Here is a 20,138-nt window from a genome sequence, read left to right as displayed (position 1 = left end):
CCCTCTCTTCCTCTCAGAAGCCCCTTCTCCTGGGTGGGACCCTGCTTTGGAGTCAGAGGGCCCAGGCCCTCATGTGTGTTCCATCATCCATCCTTTCTTGAGCCCTGCTCTGTGCCTTGCCTGGGGCTGGATGTGGGGAACACAGAGAGCCTGCCCTAGTGATGCTGTCAGGCCAGGTGCCAGCAGTGTGACCCTGGACATGCCAATGAGCTTTCAGCCTCAGTTTCCCCCTCTGTAAAAGCAGAGGTGGGTGGTGGCATAAGAAGCTGTCAGGCATCCTTGGGGTTGGGTAAGAGGGTGAGAGTGCTTCACGAGGTGCTTTCTGAGTGGGGCAAACATGAGAAGCAGAGTTTGGGTGCTTTTCAGCTCACAGAGTCCTTGCATATCCCCCACCTCATCTGAACGTCCTCCTCCCTGTGATCTAGACTCAACTGCCTGTCCAGTTGTCCCAGAATATGCCGCCTCCCCTCCTCCCTGCAGGCCTTTGCCTATGCAGACCCCGTCCACCTGGCATGCCTCCCTCTGCCATTCTTTCCATCCCGTGTGCAGATCCACCGTCTCCGTAGGGCCTTCCTGGATTCCTTGCCTTTAGTGGGTAAGAGTGTGGGCTCTCAAGGTAAGTTGCTAGAGGTCAAATCCCGCCTCTACCACTTCTTGCCTGTGTGACTTTGGACAAGTTACTCAACCTCTCTGTTTGAGTTTCCTCAACTGTAAAATGGAGTATAACCAAACCCATCATCTAGGGTTGTTGTGAGGATTAAACTGAGTAAAACAAGATAATACACGTAATGTGCCTAGAACTGTGCTGTGGGAGCTGCCGTTATCATCATTGTTGTGACTTTGCTGTCACTGTTCTGTCTCTTTCTAGCACAGTCCGCTGAGTCTAGGCTGTTTTCCTGAGCACTGACAGCATGGCAGCTGTGCGCTCAGCCCGCACAGGCAGGCTGTGCTGTGGGATCCAGAGGGGATGATACATGTAAAACTGATGGAATATCCTGCTCAACAGTGAATACGACCTAAGTGTTAGCTGCTGTTATCTCCTTTAATCCATACAAGAACCCTCTGAGGGAGGTATTATCCCCATTTTACAGAGGAAGAAACTGAGGCCCAGAGCAGGGAAGTGGCTTGCTCTGGGTCACACAGCAAGAGCTTGCTTCTGGAAACCAGAGCTTCTGGCCCAGGAGCAGTGCCCTTCTAGGCAGAACCAGCTGAAAGCCTTGTTCTGGCACTGCAACCAGCGTGGAGGGGCGAGGCTTGGGGTGCCGAGAGGGCCTGGCTCCCTTCCTGATGGGCTGGGAGCCTCAGTGTCTGGCAGGTGGCTATGCTGAGCTCATGCTTTCCCCAGCCATGTGTGGTTCAGCCCACAGACCCCGGGGCTGCCTTTTAAAGGCGTGAGTCAATGTGGGAACGCAGGACATTACGGCTGGCCCCTGGGCTGTCCTCACCCCAGCATTGTGGGTGTCCCTCGTCCCTGTGTCACTGTCACTCCCCTCACCAGGATGATTGACTGGGTGTCCTGGCCCCTGGGGAAGAACATTGACAAGTGGATCATTGCACTACTGAAGGGCCTGGCTGCTGTTAAGAAGTTCAGCATCTTGATCGAGGTTTCGCTCACCAAAATTGAGAAGGTTGGTGCCCCTGTGCTAGCCCAGACTTACAGCCTTTTGCACTAGGCTCTTGCCAGGGGCGGTGCAGGTCTGGGAGGGCAGAGCATCGGGCCTCCCCACCAAGCTCGCTGTGTGACCTGGGCGAATTCACTGCCCCTCTCTGGGCATCAGATTCTCCCCGTTAGTTTCCCTGACTGCTCATCCAAGTATGTGTGTGTGACTTTTGGTCTGTCCATGCATTCCTCAGAAATCTATCTTACTGTCCATCTTGCCATCTGTCTGTCCATCTGGGTCTGTGAGCACCTCAATGTTTATCCCTCTGCGTGGCTTTGAACTCTAGGGTGTCTCTGAGCCCCCTCTCAGGCCTGTGATTGCACTTGGCCTCGGCGGCTCAGGCCCGGGGACTCCTGACCAGGGACTCTCTTCTAGGTTTTCTCTAAGCTGCTGTACCCCATCGTCCGGGGAGCTGCCCTGTCTGTGCTCAAGTACATGCTCCTGACCTTCCAGCACTCCCACGAAGCCTTCCACCTGGTAAGGGCCCTGCCTGCTGCCCCTGGGCTCTTGGTGCAGGTCACTTGGTTGAGGCCAAACAGCTGAGGCATGGGCTCTGGCCTCCCTTTGGCTGTGAGGAGAGTAGTAGTCATCCTATTTTGCAGATGGAGAAACTGAGGCAGGGTGTCTTAGATCATATGTCTGGGAAAAGGAGTCACCTGCCTGCAGAGTTGAGAGCCCCATCTGGGTCGGGGGACAGTGGTCAGGTGGGCAAGCCTCCCTACCTCAGAGAGTGCTGCGTGCTGTCAGCAGGGACCACAGCCCCGTGTCTCAGGTGGGCGGGTTGGTGCTGAGCCTGACCCAGCTCTGCTCCCACAGCTCCTCCCTCACATCCCCCGCATGGTGGCCTCTCTGGTCAAGGAGGACTCGAACTCGGGGACCAGCTGCCTGGAGCAGCTGTCAGAGCTGGTCCACTGCATGGTGTTCCGGTTCCCGGGCTTCCCCGATCTGTATGAGCCTGTCATGGAGGCCATCAAGGTGAGTGACGGTCCCCTACTTGGGCCTTGCCCCACTCTGACAAAGGTGCCAGTGTGGGCCTTCCTGTGGGCCATACCACAGCTTGGTGGCAGTGCCCGTCACCTCCCCAGGTCCATCATGCGCCTCAAGCACACTGAGCCACTCACGTTCCCCAAGTGCCCGGGCTGCCTTGTTTCTGCTCTGAGCTTTTGCACACGCTGTGCTCTCTGACCGTAAACCCCTCTCTGTCACTGTAGTGTGGGCATTAAAACACTTTCTCTTTCTCTGCTCTGCCTGGACAGCTCCTACTTACCTTGTAAGTCTCTGTTCTAGTGTTACTTCCCTCAGGATGCCTTCCCTGATCACTGTCAGTACTGCGCTGCCCTCCACCAGGCTGGACCAGGACCTCGCTGGGCTCCCACAGTCTTGGTACATCCCGCTGTCACATGTTGTCACTGTCTGCCTCTCTTGCCAGACTGTGAGCACTCCAGACCAGGGATAATTTACAGTTGTTCACGTGACTTTACTGATGTCCTGCTCTGCACCAAGCCCAGGCTGGGAACTGGGGGCACGGGTGTGAAGCAAATGGAGTCTCCTCCTTTGAGGGGATCGCAGCCTAGTGAGGGTGACAGGCTTGAATACAAGAAACTCTGGTCGGAGCAGCTTTTGAAAATGTCTGCAGGGTTTGACTTGAGAGCAGCGAGAAACCAGAGGAAGGAAAGCTCTTCTCCAGTTACAGAAGACAGATGAGGCCTCTAAGAAGAAAGGGTGTCTTAGAGGCCTCATTAAGCTGGGCTTGACAGGTTGCTAGGATCTGACAATGACTGACATCTGTGGCTACTGCTACACTTGACAGTGTTTTCCTGTATGTTATGTCTTCTAATGCTCGCAAGAAACCTACAAAGAAGATATGGTTCATTTCAATCTCATAGATGAGGAAAGGGAGACTTGCAGGTTTGGTGACTTGTGCAAAGTCACGGAGGTAGTGAGACATGTAGCTGGAGTCTGGACGGCAGAGCCCTTCCCCATTGCCTGATAGAGAAGGCAGGTTGGGCGGGGCGAAGGGGTCTAGGTAGGTGGCCCTTGCAGAACCTTTGATCTGACTTTCACATCTGCAGCACAGCAGACGAGATAACCTGAAAAGTGTCCTGCTACAAAACAGCTAGAAATGCTTGTTAAAATATAACAAACATCACTTTAAGTACATAGCTGAACTTGCAGGAAAGTAAGGGGGAGTCCCCAGGGGCCAAAAAGGAAGAGAGAACTGAATTCCAGAGTGGTAGGTGAGAAACGAGGCTCCTCCTCTGGGGTGAGGCAGGCGCGTGGGTGAGATGGCCAGTCTCAGTCACAAAGGGGCTTGAGTTGGTGGGGACAGGAGGTGAGACTTAGGGCCTATCCCCAGTAGGGAGTTAGCACTAAGAAGCTCACTAAAGCCAGGACCCAAGAAAGGTTTTACCACTAACAAAATGCTCTGGGGGGAAATACGTACATGGTTTTAAATAGACATCAGGGGAACTTTTCTGGCTTGTTCTGGGCTCTGGTTTAGGGGAAAAATGTAATCAGTGGCCTGCTCTCATGTGGATTTAGGGGTTCAAATTAATATCATTTTGGGGGTTGTGGCCCTTCCCCATGTTAAAAGTAGTCATAAACTTGTAGTACCCACGGGTAACCTGGTAGAAAGACATAAATCAAGCCATAAAGGTAAAGTTCTACTGAAAATGAGTTTATAGTGCAAAAATTATAAAACACACAAAGGAACAATCCTGCATGAATGGTAGATGCAATAAACAAAACTTCTGCTATTTACTTAGATCTTCTCAGTTTTTCAAACTAGACACGAGAAAGAACTTTTGATAATCAAAGCTGACTTCCAGTGGAAGGGGCTGCCATGATCGGCCAAGAGCCCCGACAGTGGAGGCGGATAAGCGGACCTTGCTGTGTCAGGTGTGTTGCCCAAGGGTTTCTACATGCAAAGGGAGGTAGGAGGAAAGCTTGGAGATGCTGTGGCTGGGTCTGTTTCCTGCTAGATTGTGAGCTGCTGTGGGCAGGAACCCTGTCCTTTTGATCTTTGTGCCTAGTAGATGTCTGTGAGCGAATGAGTGGGATATTGTTTGAGCAGCACGGTAGTGTGGAGAATGCTGTAATGAAGGTGCAGGCAGAGAGGAGGGACCCTGCCCCGGGCACTGAGGAAAACCCATGATAAATGAGATGCAGGCTTTGCACAGCAGAGGCTCATGGATTGTCTGATCCAGGGGACGAGGGGAGTCTGCACATACCTGTACCAGTAGGGGCAGGGAGTTAGGCTTTATAAGATGATACAGATACAGTCCTTCTCAAGGACCCCGTGCTTTGAGAAGATCCTGGAAAGCTTCATAGAGAGGGGATACAGGAGTCTGATCTTGCTGGATGGGGACTAGAAAAGGACACTCTGGATACATCGGAGGGAGAGGCATGGAAGTGGGAACGTGTGAGGTTAGTTTGGTGGTAATGTGTGAGGGGAAGGGAGGTGAGAAAAACCAGCAGAGCAGTGCCTTGAAAACTAGGTTGAGCCACTCGGTTTAGATCTGGGCTTCTCGAACGTTTCCATCCAAGTACTTGACGTCAGAGAGGGGAACTCACCCAAAGCAGCCTGACATGAGCTCTGAGTTTCTCTACAACCTCCCTTTATCTCAAAGACTCAAGTATATATGTTGTAATTATAAACATGTTTTAATATTCCATATTTTTCTTTGAATGTTAGGAAAGATGGCTTTACATTTGTTCTGTGGCTTTGAACACTCCTTCGTACAAGCCAGTTTGAGAGGCGAGGCAGCAAATCATAGGATTTTACTGCTTATAAAATTATTTTGCATGGGTTCTATGAGTACATCCTTTTGTACATATACCTTTGTAAATAAGCTCTGGAAAGTTCTCTGACTTAGGCAGATGTATCAGGTTGTGGCAGTTTCTCTGGGAGCTGTGGTACTTGCCAAGGGAGCCATCACATGTCAGTTTCTAGTAACATTATTAGGTTCTTAAGTGATTTTGAAGTTTTTATTTTCTTGAGTATAAAGTTACCTTCTTTGGGAATAATGGCATTTGATTTTGTTCCTAGCATGGATATTTTTGCATATTCTCTGTGTGTGCACAGATGTGTGGGGTTCTGTCTGCCTTTTTGCCTCCATTTGTTCATGTTGTGGGGTAAGGGGGCAGACAAGTAGGGCGTTAGATAGGGCATCATGAAAACAAAAAGGAAGGGACGAAGAAGATACTGAGCCTGTATCTTATCTGTCTCTCTGCTGGCATCTCCTTGGTATGTGTGTGTATTTTTAATCATCTGTGAGAAGGTGACTGACTGCTCTGATAAATTACCTGAGAAATGATCTTGGGAGGTGAATGAGCAAAAGTGTTAAACCCCACTGGGTGAGCAAGACGTTTTGTGGGAGCCACAGGATGTGCACTGGGAAGACGAGGGCTTTGGATGCCGAGCTGTTTTGAAGCTCTGTGGAGCCTTGGACAAATCTAAGGCCTTGTGGCCAGGATCTGGAAATAAGACCAGGGCTAGAGGAACCGTTAGGAATGTTGCTGAAATCTAAGTAGCAGGACGTGGTGCTTAGATGTTGCTCTTTGGAAGATACCTCTAGCATCATTAGAACTAGTGCTCAGTGGTATTCTTAGGTGCAGCTGTTTGATGTGACACAGATAATGAATGGGAAGCATGCTAAGGACCAAGACGCATACCTCAGATCCCAGAGATTTGCCCACTGTCCTGACTGTAGGGTCAAGTTTTGGGGAGGTGACTCTTCTCTTGAAAGCTGATTCTGCAAATCTAAAAGTAAAAGGTGGAAATGGGCACATCGTTGTGTGCCCGCACCATGAAAATGTAGGATGCCAAACTGACACAAGGTAGGCGTATCCTCACTTGACAGATGAGGAAACTGAATCAGAGAGCCTCACCACCACCAGACAGCTAGTATGGACCAGATCGGGGCTGGCATTGACATCCTGACATTACTGGATTTGGCCTGTGGGCCAGGGTTGGCATTGCCTGAGCTCTTTTAAGAACATGCATATTCTTTACTTACTGACAGTGACCCTGGACTGTTATTTTCTGTCTGAATCTTCATTTTTTCCATCTGTAAAATGGGAATTATGCCACTTAAGGCAGTCATGACCTGAAAGACCATGGAGGCAGCCCATATGTCAACTGAAGGGGTTTGGAAGCAGGGGACTGTTCACACACACCCCAGAACATCTGTGGGTGGGGGGAGGGTGCCTGGGAGGTCATGGGGTTGGCTGTATCTGAGAAGGCCTCCCAGAAGAGGTGATTTTTTTTTGAGCTGACCCTGGTGCCTACCATCCTGCCTGCCTGCTTATTCCCTCCTCAGGACCTCCACGTTCCCAATGAGGACCGCATCAAGCAGCTGCTAGGGCAGGATGCCTGGACTTCGCAGAAGAGCGAGCTGGCAGGTTTCTATCCCCGGCTCATGGCCAAGTCAGACACGGGCAAGATTGGTCTCATCAACCTGGGCAACACGTGCTATGTCAACAGCATCCTTCAGGCCTTGTTCATGGCATCTGAGTAGGTGCTGCTTTGGAATTCCCTGTCTGCCCTTGCTTCTCTCCTCTGGGCTCCCTGATGACAGGTGGAAAGGTGTGGGGGGCGGGGGTTGGAGAGGGTGGGCCTTGCTTTGCATTGCCGGCATGATTCCCTGAGGTCTGTGGGGACTGAGAGCCTCAGGCCATTGCCAAGGCAGTAGGTCAGGACTGAATGGGAACTGAAGAAGGGGCTTGAGGGGCTGGGCAGCACTGGGAAGGGGGTCTGCTCTGGGCTGGCTGACATCACTGACTCTTCTCCTGGAGTCCATGGGGGTAGATTCTGTCTTCCAGAGTAGAACTCCCACCCGTCCTGGTATTAGACATCTCTCTTTTAAAATGAAACCAACACAGTCTTTATAATCTATGGCCACCTATCTACCTTATGGCTTACTTAAAAGATCAAAGTTTCAGCTTTGATTCAGTGAAAATAAGCTTTGATTTTGGCTTATCGTATGTCCTCAAGTCAGTTTCTTTTCTCTGAGCGTCAGTTCAGTGGGAGGAGATTGGAGCTGATCTCCAAGGCTGCTGCACATTCTTCTCAAAATGCCTGGTGAAGGGCTAGTTTTGTTTCTCTTTTCTCAATTCCAGTCTGCTGCAGAATATTACTTTGGTAAAATATAACAAAATGACTTACTAGAAAAACGGTCACATGCTTGTATGGTCGTTGTGATGTTAAAATGCTATGTATGTTTCTAAGTGCTCACTCAACTTCTGACCTTACCTTGGACTGAGACCAGCCAGGTGGCCCACACTTTGCCTAGGGCTCTTCCGTGCAGTGGGCTGAGTTTGGAGAGTGCATGGGCAATCTGCCCAGAGCTGCTTGTGAGATCAAGAAATAAGCTGCAGCCTGGGAATTGGCTTGTTCCAGAGAATGTTCGTGTAGGGAGGGGAGCTGTCTCCTATAGGATCAGACCCTTTCCACTAGGAGCCAGTCCACCCATCCCCACAGGGTCCTCTTCTTTCAGTGTATTCCTCTCATTGACCTCTGCCTCCCTCATTGGAAGGCAGGGGAACAGCTTGAGGTGGCTCTAGGGGCAGCGGCCAGGGCCCTCACAGGGGCTGTAGGAGTCGATTGGAGGGCCCAGGTCAGAGCAGGGCCTGCTGCTCTGGAGGCGGATAAATGTCTTTCCCCAGGCAGGCAGCTAAGAAGGGAGTGCGAGGGGCTGCTGCGGCTGGGATGATATTGGCGTGGATCCTGTGGCATGTCCCAACCCTAGAACCCTGGGACCACAGGACCTTAGGACATTTGAATCTTTCAGTCCTGAAGTTATGGGTCTCAGAGCTGGAAGGGGCTACAAGGGTCACCTTTGTACCCTTCATTGTCCAAAACTTGTCTGTTGTTGTGTTCCTGACCTCAGATACCCCAACCTGAGTTGTTCACCTGCTCTTCCTCCCCAGTCCCTGGCCTCTGGCTCCATCCTGGGGTAGAAGTATCTGTTCTGCCTTTGGCCTGGAGGCTCTGGGCTGCCTGTGACATGCATGACTAGAGACTCCTTGGGGGCCCACGGCTTCACCTTGGGTGCCCCTGCTTTGTTTTGAAGCTTCAGACACTGTGTGCTCCGCTTGACTGAGAACAACTCACAGCCGCTGATGACCAAGCTGCAGTGGCTCTTTGGCTTCCTAGAGCACAGCCAGGTGAGTGTAGGGGGAGTCAGAACGGGGTGGAGAGGCAGCTCTGGTCAGGCCCCGACACGGACACCTTTCCCTTCCCCAGGACCTGCCTGCATCTGGCTGTCATCTCCCATGTCAGTAGCTGAGCCCCCAGCGGGGCTGGCATATGGAGCTAATTTAGTGCCCTGCTGGGGCAGGAGGAGGACCCCTTCAGCCCTGTCCCGTGTTGTGCTGCCCAATCTCCCCCTTCGGCAATTCAGTCCATCGCATTATGGTGTTGCCATAGTCCATCTTATGCTGCTATAACCAAATACTTGAGACTTGGTGATTTACAGAGAAATTTATTTCTCAGTTTTGGAGGCTGGGAGGCCCAAGATCAAGGGGCTGTGTCTGGTGAGGGCCTTCTTGCTGCATTACAATGTGGTGGAAGGCATCACAGTGTGAGAGCATGCATGAGAAGGGAAAGCGGGGTGAACTCATCCTTTTATCAGGAAACTGCTCCTGTCTCATGTGCACTGCTGGGGAAAGCAGATGGCCTGTGATAGGGAATTAATACATTCATGAGGGCAGAGTGCTCAGGACCTCCTCCCCTCTTGAAGGTCCCACCTCTCAACACTGCTTCTCTGGGGACTATGTTTCCACCACATGCTTTTTGGAGGACACAGTCACACCACAGCATGTTGCTTCATTCTGCTGTCATTTTTGAGTACCCACATGGCCAGGCAGCCTGAGAGCTGTTGAGAGTACAGAGGTGAACAGAACAAACACCATCTCTGCCCTCATGGAGCCCAAAGCCCTTGGCCAGGGATTATACAAAGCTCTGTGTGGGGGCACAGAGATGAGTAATCCCTCCCTGGCTCATGGAGGGAAGGGAAAGGTCAGTGAGGGAGGGTTGGGAAGACCACATGGAAGAGGCGGTGCTGTATCTGGGACTCATCTTGACGGGAGAGAATGGCAGTGAGTGGAGGCAGGGAGAGCAGATTCCTAGAGGCTCGTTCATCTCTGTGATCCCCATGCCCTGCTCAGCCCTGCTCAGAGGCATAGACATGTGGGCTGGGATGGGTCGGGGACAATAGAAAGCGGGGAGGACTTCATGGAGGAGGCTGGGAAGTTTGAGGCCGAGGGTATGAGGTAGACCGTCAGGCCTAACCTGTGCAGAGCTGGCTGGTGAGTGGCCTCCTGCTCCTGACCCTGCGTTTCACCTGCCTTGTCCTAGCGGCCTGCCATTTCCCCAGAGAACTTCCTTTCTGCATCCTGGACGCCCTGGTTCAGTCCTGGCACCCAGCAGGACTGCTCAGAGTATCTGAAGTACCTGCTGGATCGGTAAGGGGGCCAGGGCCACGCGAAGGCTCCAGGTCTAGAAGGTCCCTGGGGGCAAGCTCAGTACCTCTGAGCTGTGTTGCAGCTTCCGGGGAATAAGTGTGCTGCCTCGAACATGTGGAGGGCTTGGAGAAGGGGTGTGCTGGAAGGGCAGGGACTGAGTGTGAGGGAGATTTGGTAGATGCTGAACGGAAGTGACCTCTGGGAGGTCATCATGTACATCTGCACACTGGGCTGTGCATCTTTGTCACTGCTATGGAAGCACGTTACATAGCTCCAGCAAGTCTTTATGTAGGGTGTGTGGGTGAGTCTAGCAAGCGTGCTGTGTGAGCACATATGTGGATGTGTGAGCGTTTGGTACGTGTTTGTGGCTGTTGGGGAAGATAGATGGGCATGGATAAGCTGAGTGCCCTGGAAGGGGACCCACATGTACATATAGAGACTTTGCTCCCTGCCCCAGGCTGCACGAAGAGGAGAAAACAGGCACAAGGATCTGCCAGAAACTCAAGCAGTCCAGCTCGCCCTCCCTGCCCGAGGAGCCGCTGGCCCCAAGTTCAACCTCTGTGGAGAAAATGTTTGGAGGCAAGATAGTGACTCGAATCTGCTGTCTCTGCTGCCTCAACGTCTCCTCCCGGGAGGAGGCCTTCACGGACCTCTCTCTCGCCTTTCCTCCTCCTGAGCGCTGTCGCCGCCGCCGCCTGGGCTCTGTGATGCGCCCTACAGGAGACATCACAGCCCAGGAGTTGCTCCCAACAGCCAGTGCACAGGGGCCAGGCAGGGTGGGTCCTCGGAGGCAAAGGAAACACTGCATCACAGGGGATACCCCCCCCACCAGCCTGGACATTGAAGGCCTGGACTCCAAGGAAGCTGGTGGGCAGAGCAGTCAGGAGGAAAAGGTAGAGAGGGATGAAGAAGGGAAGGAGGAGGGAACGGAGAAGGAAGAAGCGGGGGAGGAGGAGGAAAGCACCAGAGGGGAGGAAGAGAGGGAGAAAGAGGAGGAGGTAGAAGAGAAGGTGGAGAAAGAGACAGAAAAGGAGGCTGAGCAGGAAAAGGAAGAAGACAGCCTGGGAGCGGGGAGCCACCCGGATGCTGCCATCCCCTCCGGGGAGCAGATGTGTGGCTCTGAGGGCTCCCGCTCTGTCCTGGACCTGGTCAACTACTTCCTGTCCCCCGAGAAGCTGACAGCAGAAAACCGCTACTACTGCGAGTCGTGTGCCTCCTTGCAGGATGCTGAGAAGGTGGTGGAGCTGAGCCAAGGGCCGCGCTACCTCATCCTCACACTGCTGCGCTTCTCCTTTGACCTGCGCACCATGCGGCGCCGCAAGATCCTGGATGACGTCTCCATCCCCCTGCTGCTCCGCCTACCGCTGGCGGGTGGCCGGGGCCAGGCCTATGACCTCTGCAGCGTTGTGGTACACTCTGGAGTGTCTTCGGAGAGTGGTCACTACTACTGCTATGCTCGCGAGGGCGCTGCCCGCCCTGCCCCTTCTCTGGGAACTGCCGATAGGCCAGAGCCCGAGAACCAGTGGTATCTGTTCAATGACACTCGGGTGTCCTTCTCTTCCTTCGAATCTGTCAGCAATGTTACCTCCTTCTTCCCCAAGGACACAGCCTATGTGCTCTTTTACCGGCAGCGGCCCAGGGAAGGGCCCGAGGCTGAGTCGGGCTCTTCTAGAGTCCGAACAGAGCCCACCCTGCACAAGGACTTGATGGAAGCCATTTCCAAAGACAACATCCTTTACCTACAGGTGAGCTGAGCCGTGGGGCCTTTGATCTGATCTCCTGGTGGAGGGAGTCCAGTTCCACTACTGGCTTAGATAAGTCATTTCCCCTCCAAGTCTTTTTTAAAAATCCCATTCATCCATTGCTCAGTGCTGGGCATATACTGGTGGCCCAGACAGACCTAATCCCTTACTTCAAAGTAACAGACACTGAATAATGAATGACAGGTTTATATTTTCTTTAAGTCCCAGGGTACATGTGCAGAATGTGCAGATTTGTTACTTAAAGGTGTGCCATGGTGGTTAGATGCACAGATCAACCCATCACCTAAGTATTAAGCCCTGTATCTGTTAGCTCTTCTTCCTGAAGCCCTCCCTCCCCCGCCACCCCCCAGCAGGCCCTCGTGGGTGTTGTTCCCCTCCCACCCCCAGCAGGTGTCCATGTGTTCTCATTGTTCAGCTCCCACTTACAAGAGCATGTGGTATTTGGTTTTCTGTTCCTGTGTTAATTTGCTGAGGATAATGGCTTCCAGCTCCATCCATGTCCCTGCAAAGGACATGATCTCATTCCTTTTTATGGCTGCATAGTATTCCATGGTGTATGTGTGCCACATTTTCTGTATCCAGTCTATCATTGATGGGCATTTGGGTTGATTCCATGTCTTTGCTATTGTGAAATGTGCTGCAGTGAACATACATGTTCATGTATCTTCATATTAGAATGACTTATATTCCTTTGGGTGTAGACCCAGTAATGGGATTGCTGGGTGAAATGGTATTTCTGCCTCTAGGTCTTTGAGGAATTGGCCACACTGTCTTCCATGATGGCTGAATTAATTTACACTCCCACCAACAGTGTAAAGGCATTCCTATTTCTCTGCAACCTCACCAGCATCTGTTTCCTGACTTTTTAATACTCACTATTCTGGCTTACTTGAGATGGTATCTCATCGTGGTGTTGATTTGCATTTCTCTAATGGTCAGTGATGTGGAGTTTTTCTTTCATATGTTTGTTGGCCACATGAATGTCTTTTAAGAAGTTTGTGTTCATCATATCCTTTGCCCACTTTTTAATGGGTTTTTTTTTTTTTGGACATTTAAGTTCCTTGTAGACTCTGGACATTGGACTTATGTCAGATGGGTAATTTGCAAAAATTTTCTCTCATTCTGTAGGTTGTCTGTTTACTCTGATGATAGTTTCTTGTGCTCTGTGTAAGCTCTTTAGTTTAATTAGATCCCATTTGTCATATTTTTGCTTTTGTTGCAATTGCTTTTGGTGTTTTCATCATTAAATCTTGGCCTATGCCCTGAATGGTATTGCCTAGATTTTCTTCTAGGAGTTTAATAGTTTTGGGTTTTACATTTAAGTCTTTAATCCATCTTCAGTGACTTTTTTGTATAAGGTGTAAGGGAGGTGTAATGCTTAATATTCGAGTTTCAGTATTCTGCCTATGGCTAGCCAGTTCTTCCAGCACCATTTAATAGGGAATCTTTTATCCATTGCTTGCTTTTGTCAGGTTTTTGAAGATGGTTGTAGGTGTGGAGTCTTATTTCTGAGTTCTGTATTCTGTTCCATTGGTCTATGTGTCTATTTTTGCACCAGTACTATGCTGTTTTGCTTACTGTAGCCTTGTATAGTTTGAAGTCAGGTAGGCATGAGGCCCATGAGGCCTCTGGTTTTGTTCTGTTTGCTTAGGATGGTCTTGGCTATATGGGCTTTTTGGCTCCATATGAATTTTTAAATATTTTCTAATTCTGTGAATGTGAATGGTAGTTTAATGGGAATAGCATTGAATCTGTTACATTGGGCCCTATGGCCATTTTCATGCTATTGAGTCTTCCTATCTATGAGCATGCACTGTTTTTCCATGTGTGTCCTCTCTTCACTTCCCTTGTTAATTGTATTCCTAGGTATTTTATTCTCTCTGTAGCAGTTGTGAATGGGAGTTTGTTCATGATTTGGCTCCCTGCTTGTTGGTGTATAGGAATGCTAGCAATTTTTGCACGGTGGTTTTTGTATCCTGAGATTTGCTGAAGTTGCTTAACAGCTTAAGAAGCTCCTGGGCTGAGATGAGGTTTTCTAGATATAGAATCATGTTATCAATGCAGTTGTTTAGTAAGTGTGCTGAAGGAGGAGCACAGGGACCAGTTGAGTCTGAGGGGGAAGAGGATGCTTCTGGGAGGGGTGTGTGTGTGTGTGTGTGTGTGTGTGTGTCATGCTACCCACGTGAGCCTATGTGCTATTTTACTGGCAGCGGCCCAGTGAGGGGCCTGAGGCGGGTTCTCAGGGACAGCTTCTGCCATGCTGTCCAGTTGAAGGCAGGGTGGCGCTAGGCTCTCCATGAGGCTGACCTCATGGCGGCAGGAGGATGCGTTTTCTCATAGGCAGAGCCCATTCCTCGTGATCACGAGGCCTGTAGACAGGTTCCCATGTGGTGTGATGTGACCACTGAGCTGCAGGGTCTCTAGGAGCCCTGATTCCTGCCTCTGTGTCCAGTCCCTGGGGACCCAGAGGAGCCACTTAAAGGTGTGCTGGGTTAACTCTGGCTTCAGGGTGGGAATTCTAAGTTTCCTCTCATCTGTGTTCCCAGGAGCAGGAGAAGGAGGCCCGGAGCCGGGCGGCCTACATCTCTGCACTCCCCACATCTCCGCACTGGGGGAGGGGCTTTGATGAAGACAAGGATGAGGATGAAGGCTCTCCGGGGGGCTGCAATCCTGCAGGGGGTAATGGTGGTGACTTCCACAGACTGGTCTTCTGATGTGAACCTGCTGCCAACCCAACCCCTTCCCTCCAGGAGCCAGGTGGAGGCTGTGGAGGCAGGCTCAGTCCTGTAGTAGGCCTGATGGTACAGCTCATGGCACCTTAGTCCTCAGCCTGATGAAGGGTACACAGAGACTCTCAGATATGGAAGTGAGACCTAAGTCCCTCTCACAGGGGATCAGTCCCATTAAGATTTTACACCCAAGTGTCCTGGTTAACTTGAAGCAGCTGAGATGGGCACACATGGGTCTTTGCCTCCCCCTCCCTCCCCAGCAGGTTCCCCATGCTGGAAGAGCTGATGTTCAGGAAACAGGGCTGGACCTCAGCTCTAATGTTTTGACATCAAGTACTATTTTCCTTCTGACTGCTCTACAGTAAAGCACAGCAGGATCCAAGCCTTGCACAAAGAAGGGGGCAGTGTTAACCTCTGGCTGTCCTCTTGTTTCTCATATGGGGGTACCTGCACTGTCTGTACCTTTCTGAGAAGATCAGGTGAGAAGCAGCAGGGCCCTGGATCAGAGACCGAGAACTGCCCCTTACCAAGCACCACTGCATGGCGGTGGGCTAGTTCCTCATAGCAGGAGGCCTTTGCCCCCACATCCCCTCCGCCCCAGCCTGCCTCAGTGCCTGAGAAGCCACCACTTGCATCCCCCTTCTGGTTAAGGTAGAGTCCTTATTTTACTGCAGAGGTGTTCATGTTCCTCGTGAAGTGTGGTCTCGAGGAAGCTAGTGGGCTCCTCTGATCAGTCGGCCTTTGAAGCTGTGAGAGCAGCCACCTGCAGGTTGGGTGAAGTGCCCTGACACTGCTGTAGCCCCTTCTAACCGAAGAGAAGACACCCATGTTCTTAAATAAAACTAGGTTCTCTGAAGCCTAGCAAGAGATCGTTCTTCCTTGGTCTCAGGGGCTGTGATAGCCGCTGGATTTTTCTCATGGGGTCTGGAGAGGCTGACGGGTGGTAAGGTGAGGAGTCAGCCTGCCCCCCGGTGACATGTGAGATGCCACAGGGAGCTGAAAGCCGTCTACTGAAGTGTGGTGTAAGTAAAGGTGTGAACTGACTTACCTTACTTATTGAGGGCGGGGTGATGCCCGTGGAGAGGACTCACCTGGGAGGCAGCTCTCAAGCCTGTACCTAGCTCCTTCCCCAGGGGCTGTGATGGAGGCATGGAGGTTGGGCCCCATGTCACACCTAAGTGACCTGTGAAAGTAGTAGACACGCCCAGAACCCATCTCTAGACCCTAAGAAAGATGGATTGGCAAATGCTAGTATATCATTAATTTCCACTTTACAACAGACTGAGGTAGAGAACATTCGTTCTTATTCATAGCCAAGTAAAATACTCAGTAAAAATGGAACACTGGCATGAGAACGGGTTCCAATGCCAAGCCCCTCAAGACAAGACAGACACAGCAGCTAGTTCCAGGGTGCATTTCTAGTGGACTTTATTGTCCTGCTCCAACACCACAGTAGAAAGGGACCTGCAAGCTCCAGGCCTGTACCATGTGTCACCACAGCAAAAACATGACCCACTTGAACACACTCCTGCCCCACCCACCCACAGGATAAATATGTTACAATTTTTTTTTTAAAAAAACAGAATACAACAGAATAAATTAATAACTTAAGTGATTAGGCACCAACAGTGATTTGAAAATTAAATGTCAATTTTAAATGGTAACAAGAACTCAAGACTGGGCTTCCACTAGCCCATTTTCTCTTCCTGACAAATAGCGACAAGTCTGCGCGAAATAATTCTAGATTTCAAGACACAAGTAGCCAACAAATACACAACACATGCCACCAGAAATCACACAACAGCCTGGATCTCTGGGGGACCCCCCTCAGCAGGCAGCCCCCTTGTGGTCCCAGGCCCCAAAGAGCACTCGGGCAAGTCCCAGAAAGATGGCCCCTACGGAAGGGCTCGAGAGCTCCTGAGGCCAGCCTTACTTCCCCCGCATTTTATGAAGGCCTAGATGGGGAAGGAAGAGCTCTGGAAACGGGGTGGGGCTTCTGGGCCAAGATGTCCCCATGACAGAAGGGGCCAGAGTGGAGATGAGCTGAGCCCATGCTCTAGTAAATTCAGAATGGTTGTGCTTTTGTCCTAGGAATGGGGCATACTTTAATGTAGAAGTTACCAAAGTCAAGCTAGGAGGGGACTGGGGATAGGTGCTGCCCACCCCTGGCCATCCAGATCCCCCAGAAAGAAGTTACAGAGGGAGTCTCCTCTTCAAGCAGCTGAGCACCAGCTGTGGATGGGACCTCAGTGCATCTAATCCAACCTCCCATTCCACAGACAGGCAGACCAAGGACCTAAGGAGACACCATCTCCCTATTTCTGATTGTTCTCACTCAGCCTTGCAGAAGTGGAGCTGGAAGTGGGTGAAGGCTCCTGGGAGAGCCCCAGGCAGGGGACTTGTGTGAAGCAGAGCTGGGTGGGAAGGTATCCCCCCGCTTCCAGGGTCTCAGTCCTCGCCAGGCCCCCAGGAGAGGTGGACTTTGACCCATGGATAGGCCAAAGGACCAGTTTTTTCAACTGAGTTGACTCCTTTGTTGGGGGAGGTAGTGAGTGGAGGGCAGGGATATGCTAGACACGGCTGGTAGTTTGGGGCTTGTGGGCCAGAGCTTTGCTTTGAAAAGGCCAATTTCGCCTCTCATCCTTCCATCTCTACCCCTACACTTGCACCCGAGGGATTTTGGTAGTTACCGGAATCAGGAGCTGGAAGGAGGCCTCCTGGGAGATTCGATTTGAACACCTCAGTCATGCTCTGAAGATTCCAGCCAAGGTCCACTCACATCATGGCACACTCAGGACATGCTCACATGTTTATGGGAGGCTGCAGTAGTCTGGGCCCACTTGTGGCTGCTACGGGTACAGGGAAGGCACCAGTGAAAAGCTCTGTTGTATGGGGCCCCTTGCGGAGGGCCTTAAAGGCACACATTCAGGGCTGGGCAGAGTGAACCAGCACCCTGCCGGCTCTGCCCAGTGTAGGTGCTGCCACTGCTACCATTCACTTGTTGGAACACCAAGGCATGGCCCCAGCACTTCTGAGTGGCTGGACCCATATGCTCAAAGGCCTTTTGTTCCCAAGACACAAGGCTTTCCAAGCCTCTCCTTCCTTCCTTCCTCCACTGGACCCAAGCCCTGCCCTCCTCCTCTGTAAAAATCTGACTCATCCCCTTTTAAGGCCTACCTCAGGCACCCCCTTTTCCTAGAATCCACCTTCCCTGATTGTGACCCCACTCCTGCCTCTGGCACCAACCTCCCTAAGTCTTTACTTCCTCTGCCCTCCATCAGCATTTAAAGTCTCTCTCTGGTGGCCATCACTACTGTCTCATGTCCTTGTCCTTTTTCTGATTGTGACTATCTCAAGTTCAGGGACAAGGTCTGATTGATTCTTGTGTGGATGGTGCTTAACCCCAGAGACTGGACACAGCAGCCATTAATAAATGCTTCTTGAGTTGATCTAAACTAATGCTAGGAGGAGAGGTGCAACTCTTGAGGAAATAACTTCTTCCAGGATAGGACTTAGAGAATGGCTAGGCCATTGGTCCGGTGAAGTATGCATACTCATGGAAGCTGAAAGGGGAGTGGGGGCAGAAGGGAGTAGCTGCCCCCATCAAACATGGCAGGAAGTCACTCTTTGGGAGGAAGAACGTCTGTTCATCTCAGGGTAGAATGAAACATCTGGTCCTGTTGCTTCTGAAACTCTTGAAAATTTAGTCAAGAACTGTCAACATAAAAAAATTCAGATCCCCCACCCTAGGCTTAAGAGAAGGAACCTTGGATGATGCCCTACACCCCATCCCTGCTAATCTGATAGCCTTTCAAGCCTGGGGAGGGGAGTCCAACATGGCTCCTGGAATGCTAGAGAGCAACAGAGGACGGATGAGATGAGGAAACCCAGGGCCGGCACCAGGCCAGACTCGCTCCTACCCTGCAATCTGACATGCGCCACAGCCCATGGGCACAAGCTGTCAGCCATGTCTGATGTGGTCCTCTAGGCATCATTCTGCCCTGCTTTCTCCTTGTCCTGCCTGACCTGCTGTCCCTCCATCCTAGGAACGGTGCTCATGTCACACCACCATGCACACCACTCTTGCACAACGTGTCACTCCTTCACTTTCTGCTCCACTCTGTACCCCCAAGCACTGCCTTGGGCACTCCCCCACTCCCAGGCCCTTTGGATATATTTCCCCACTTGCTACACGGCCTTCACCCCTGCTTCACATCTGTCTGCTACCTCTGTGCCCGACTTCCACTGCACTGCTCACTACATAGAAACTCACTGCCCCACCCCACTGTGGAGTCCCCTGCACTGCTCTGCGCCTCTGCCCAGCCTGTGCCTGTCCCCGGGTTCCCCTCATTCCCTGAATCACACCCATCCACACCACACTCCCTCCCATATTCCCCACTCCTTTACCATGTGTTCCTGCCCCACGTGCTTGGTCGCCCAGGTTGGTCCAAGCCTTCCTGTGTGATGCTTTCCAAGGTGGGGCTGGTGGGGGCCTTTGAGGGGGTTGGGGAAGAGGACTGCCCTTGGGCCTAGAGTGGCCTGCAGCTCTAGAGTTTTGGGGACCCAGATCCCACAGTGTCCTTGTCATCTCTACCATCTGAGCTCCAAGCCCTGCTCCTTGCTGCTCTAGGTTGGCCACTGTCAGTTTTCCCTTCCTTTTATCCTTCATCCCCTGCCTGTGCACCCCACAGCAGCTGTCCTGCCATGGCCTCAGCCTGAAAGTGGGGGTCCCTGCAGATGTCAGCTTTCCCTCTGCATCTGGGCATCTAAGTCCTTTACCCCTCAAGACCACTGCTGGGCCTCCTTCTCCACCATCTCGTCTTTTAGTGGCCTTGCTTCTCTCCTGCCAAGAAAAACAGGAATGAAAAAGTCCATTATCCACTTTGGTCTGCTGGTCCTTGACTCCCTGGGTCAGTGAGACTTGTCTTCTGGGACTGAAGGAGAGGTAGCCCAGTGGCTGGAGGGAAGATAGCTGAGGGCTGTGACTGAACATGAGGTGTGGAATCTGGCTCAGAGCCCCAGCCCTTCCCTCCAAACATCTGGTAGATAGTCAGGTCTAAAGGACAGGAAAAGGCTGAAGGATGCTTTTTGGCAATAGCTCCTAACTAAGGTGGGTGGAGGCATGGCCATTACTGATAAAAATCACAGCTGGGCCCCGAGTGGGCAGAGGAGGTGCCTTGATCAGGCCCTCACCTCCCAGGGGAAGGGCTCAGGGTCCCTGATGTCAAGTGCTTTGAAGGCTGAGACTGGCAGAGTAGAGAGGAGGTGAATGGAAGGAACAGTGGGAGAGGGAAGAGGGGTAGGGGAGATGTGAAGGGCCAGCTCTGGAGACGCTGCCTCCTGGCCCCTCCCTGGGCTCTGCGGTAGCCCTCTCGTCACAGCTTGGCACCCTTGGAAGGCTCCGAGGACTGCCGCACGTCTGTCCACTCCTGCATGGTGTTCTGCAGGGCCTGGGTCTTCTCCTTGTCCACCTGAACGTAGTCTACCTTCTCATCAGAAGTGACAGATGAAGTAGATGG

General features: G+C 51.8%; 2 protein-coding genes across 4 annotated transcripts in view; one reads left to right on the top strand and one right to left on the bottom strand.

Annotated features, from left to right (window-relative positions):
- Positions 1-16,408, top strand: part of USP35 (ubiquitin specific peptidase 35) — a 25,536-nt gene extending 9,128 nt beyond the window's left edge. The window contains exons 4-12 of one of the 2 annotated variants that reach the window (XM_030917232.1): positions 1,499-1,628; positions 2,037-2,138; positions 2,478-2,636; positions 6,983-7,176; positions 8,735-8,828; positions 10,021-10,127; positions 10,585-11,020; positions 11,351-11,872; positions 14,437-16,408. In XM_030917232.1, the coding sequence (XP_030773092.1) occupies positions 1,499-1,628; positions 2,037-2,138; positions 2,478-2,636; positions 6,983-7,176; positions 8,735-8,828; positions 10,021-10,127; positions 10,585-11,020; positions 11,351-11,872; positions 14,437-14,604 (1,912 nt within the window). In that variant the 3' untranslated portion in view covers positions 14,605-16,408. Of the gene's footprint in view, positions 1-1,498; positions 1,629-2,036; positions 2,139-2,477; positions 2,637-6,982; positions 7,177-8,734; positions 8,829-10,020; positions 10,128-10,584; positions 11,873-14,436 lie in introns of both variants that reach the window. The other variant, XM_010365768.2, reaches the window with a different exon arrangement.
- The window catches only part of GAB2 (GRB2 associated binding protein 2), a 206,442-nt gene continuing 202,331 nt past the window's right edge, over positions 16,028-20,138 (bottom strand). For both annotated transcript variants that reach the window (XM_030917233.1, XM_030917234.1), the window contains exon 10: positions 16,028-20,138. In XM_030917233.1, the coding sequence (XP_030773093.1) occupies positions 19,995-20,138 (144 nt within the window). In that variant the 3' untranslated portion in view covers positions 16,028-19,994.

This window comes from Rhinopithecus roxellana, chromosome 15 (assembly GCF_007565055.1).
Source record: "Rhinopithecus roxellana isolate Shanxi Qingling chromosome 15, ASM756505v1, whole genome shotgun sequence".
Taxonomy (NCBI): Eukaryota; Metazoa; Chordata; class Mammalia; order Primates; family Cercopithecidae; genus Rhinopithecus; species Rhinopithecus roxellana.
Note: the sequence above shows the minus strand (reverse complement) of the source record. Positions and strands in the feature narration are given on the sequence as shown.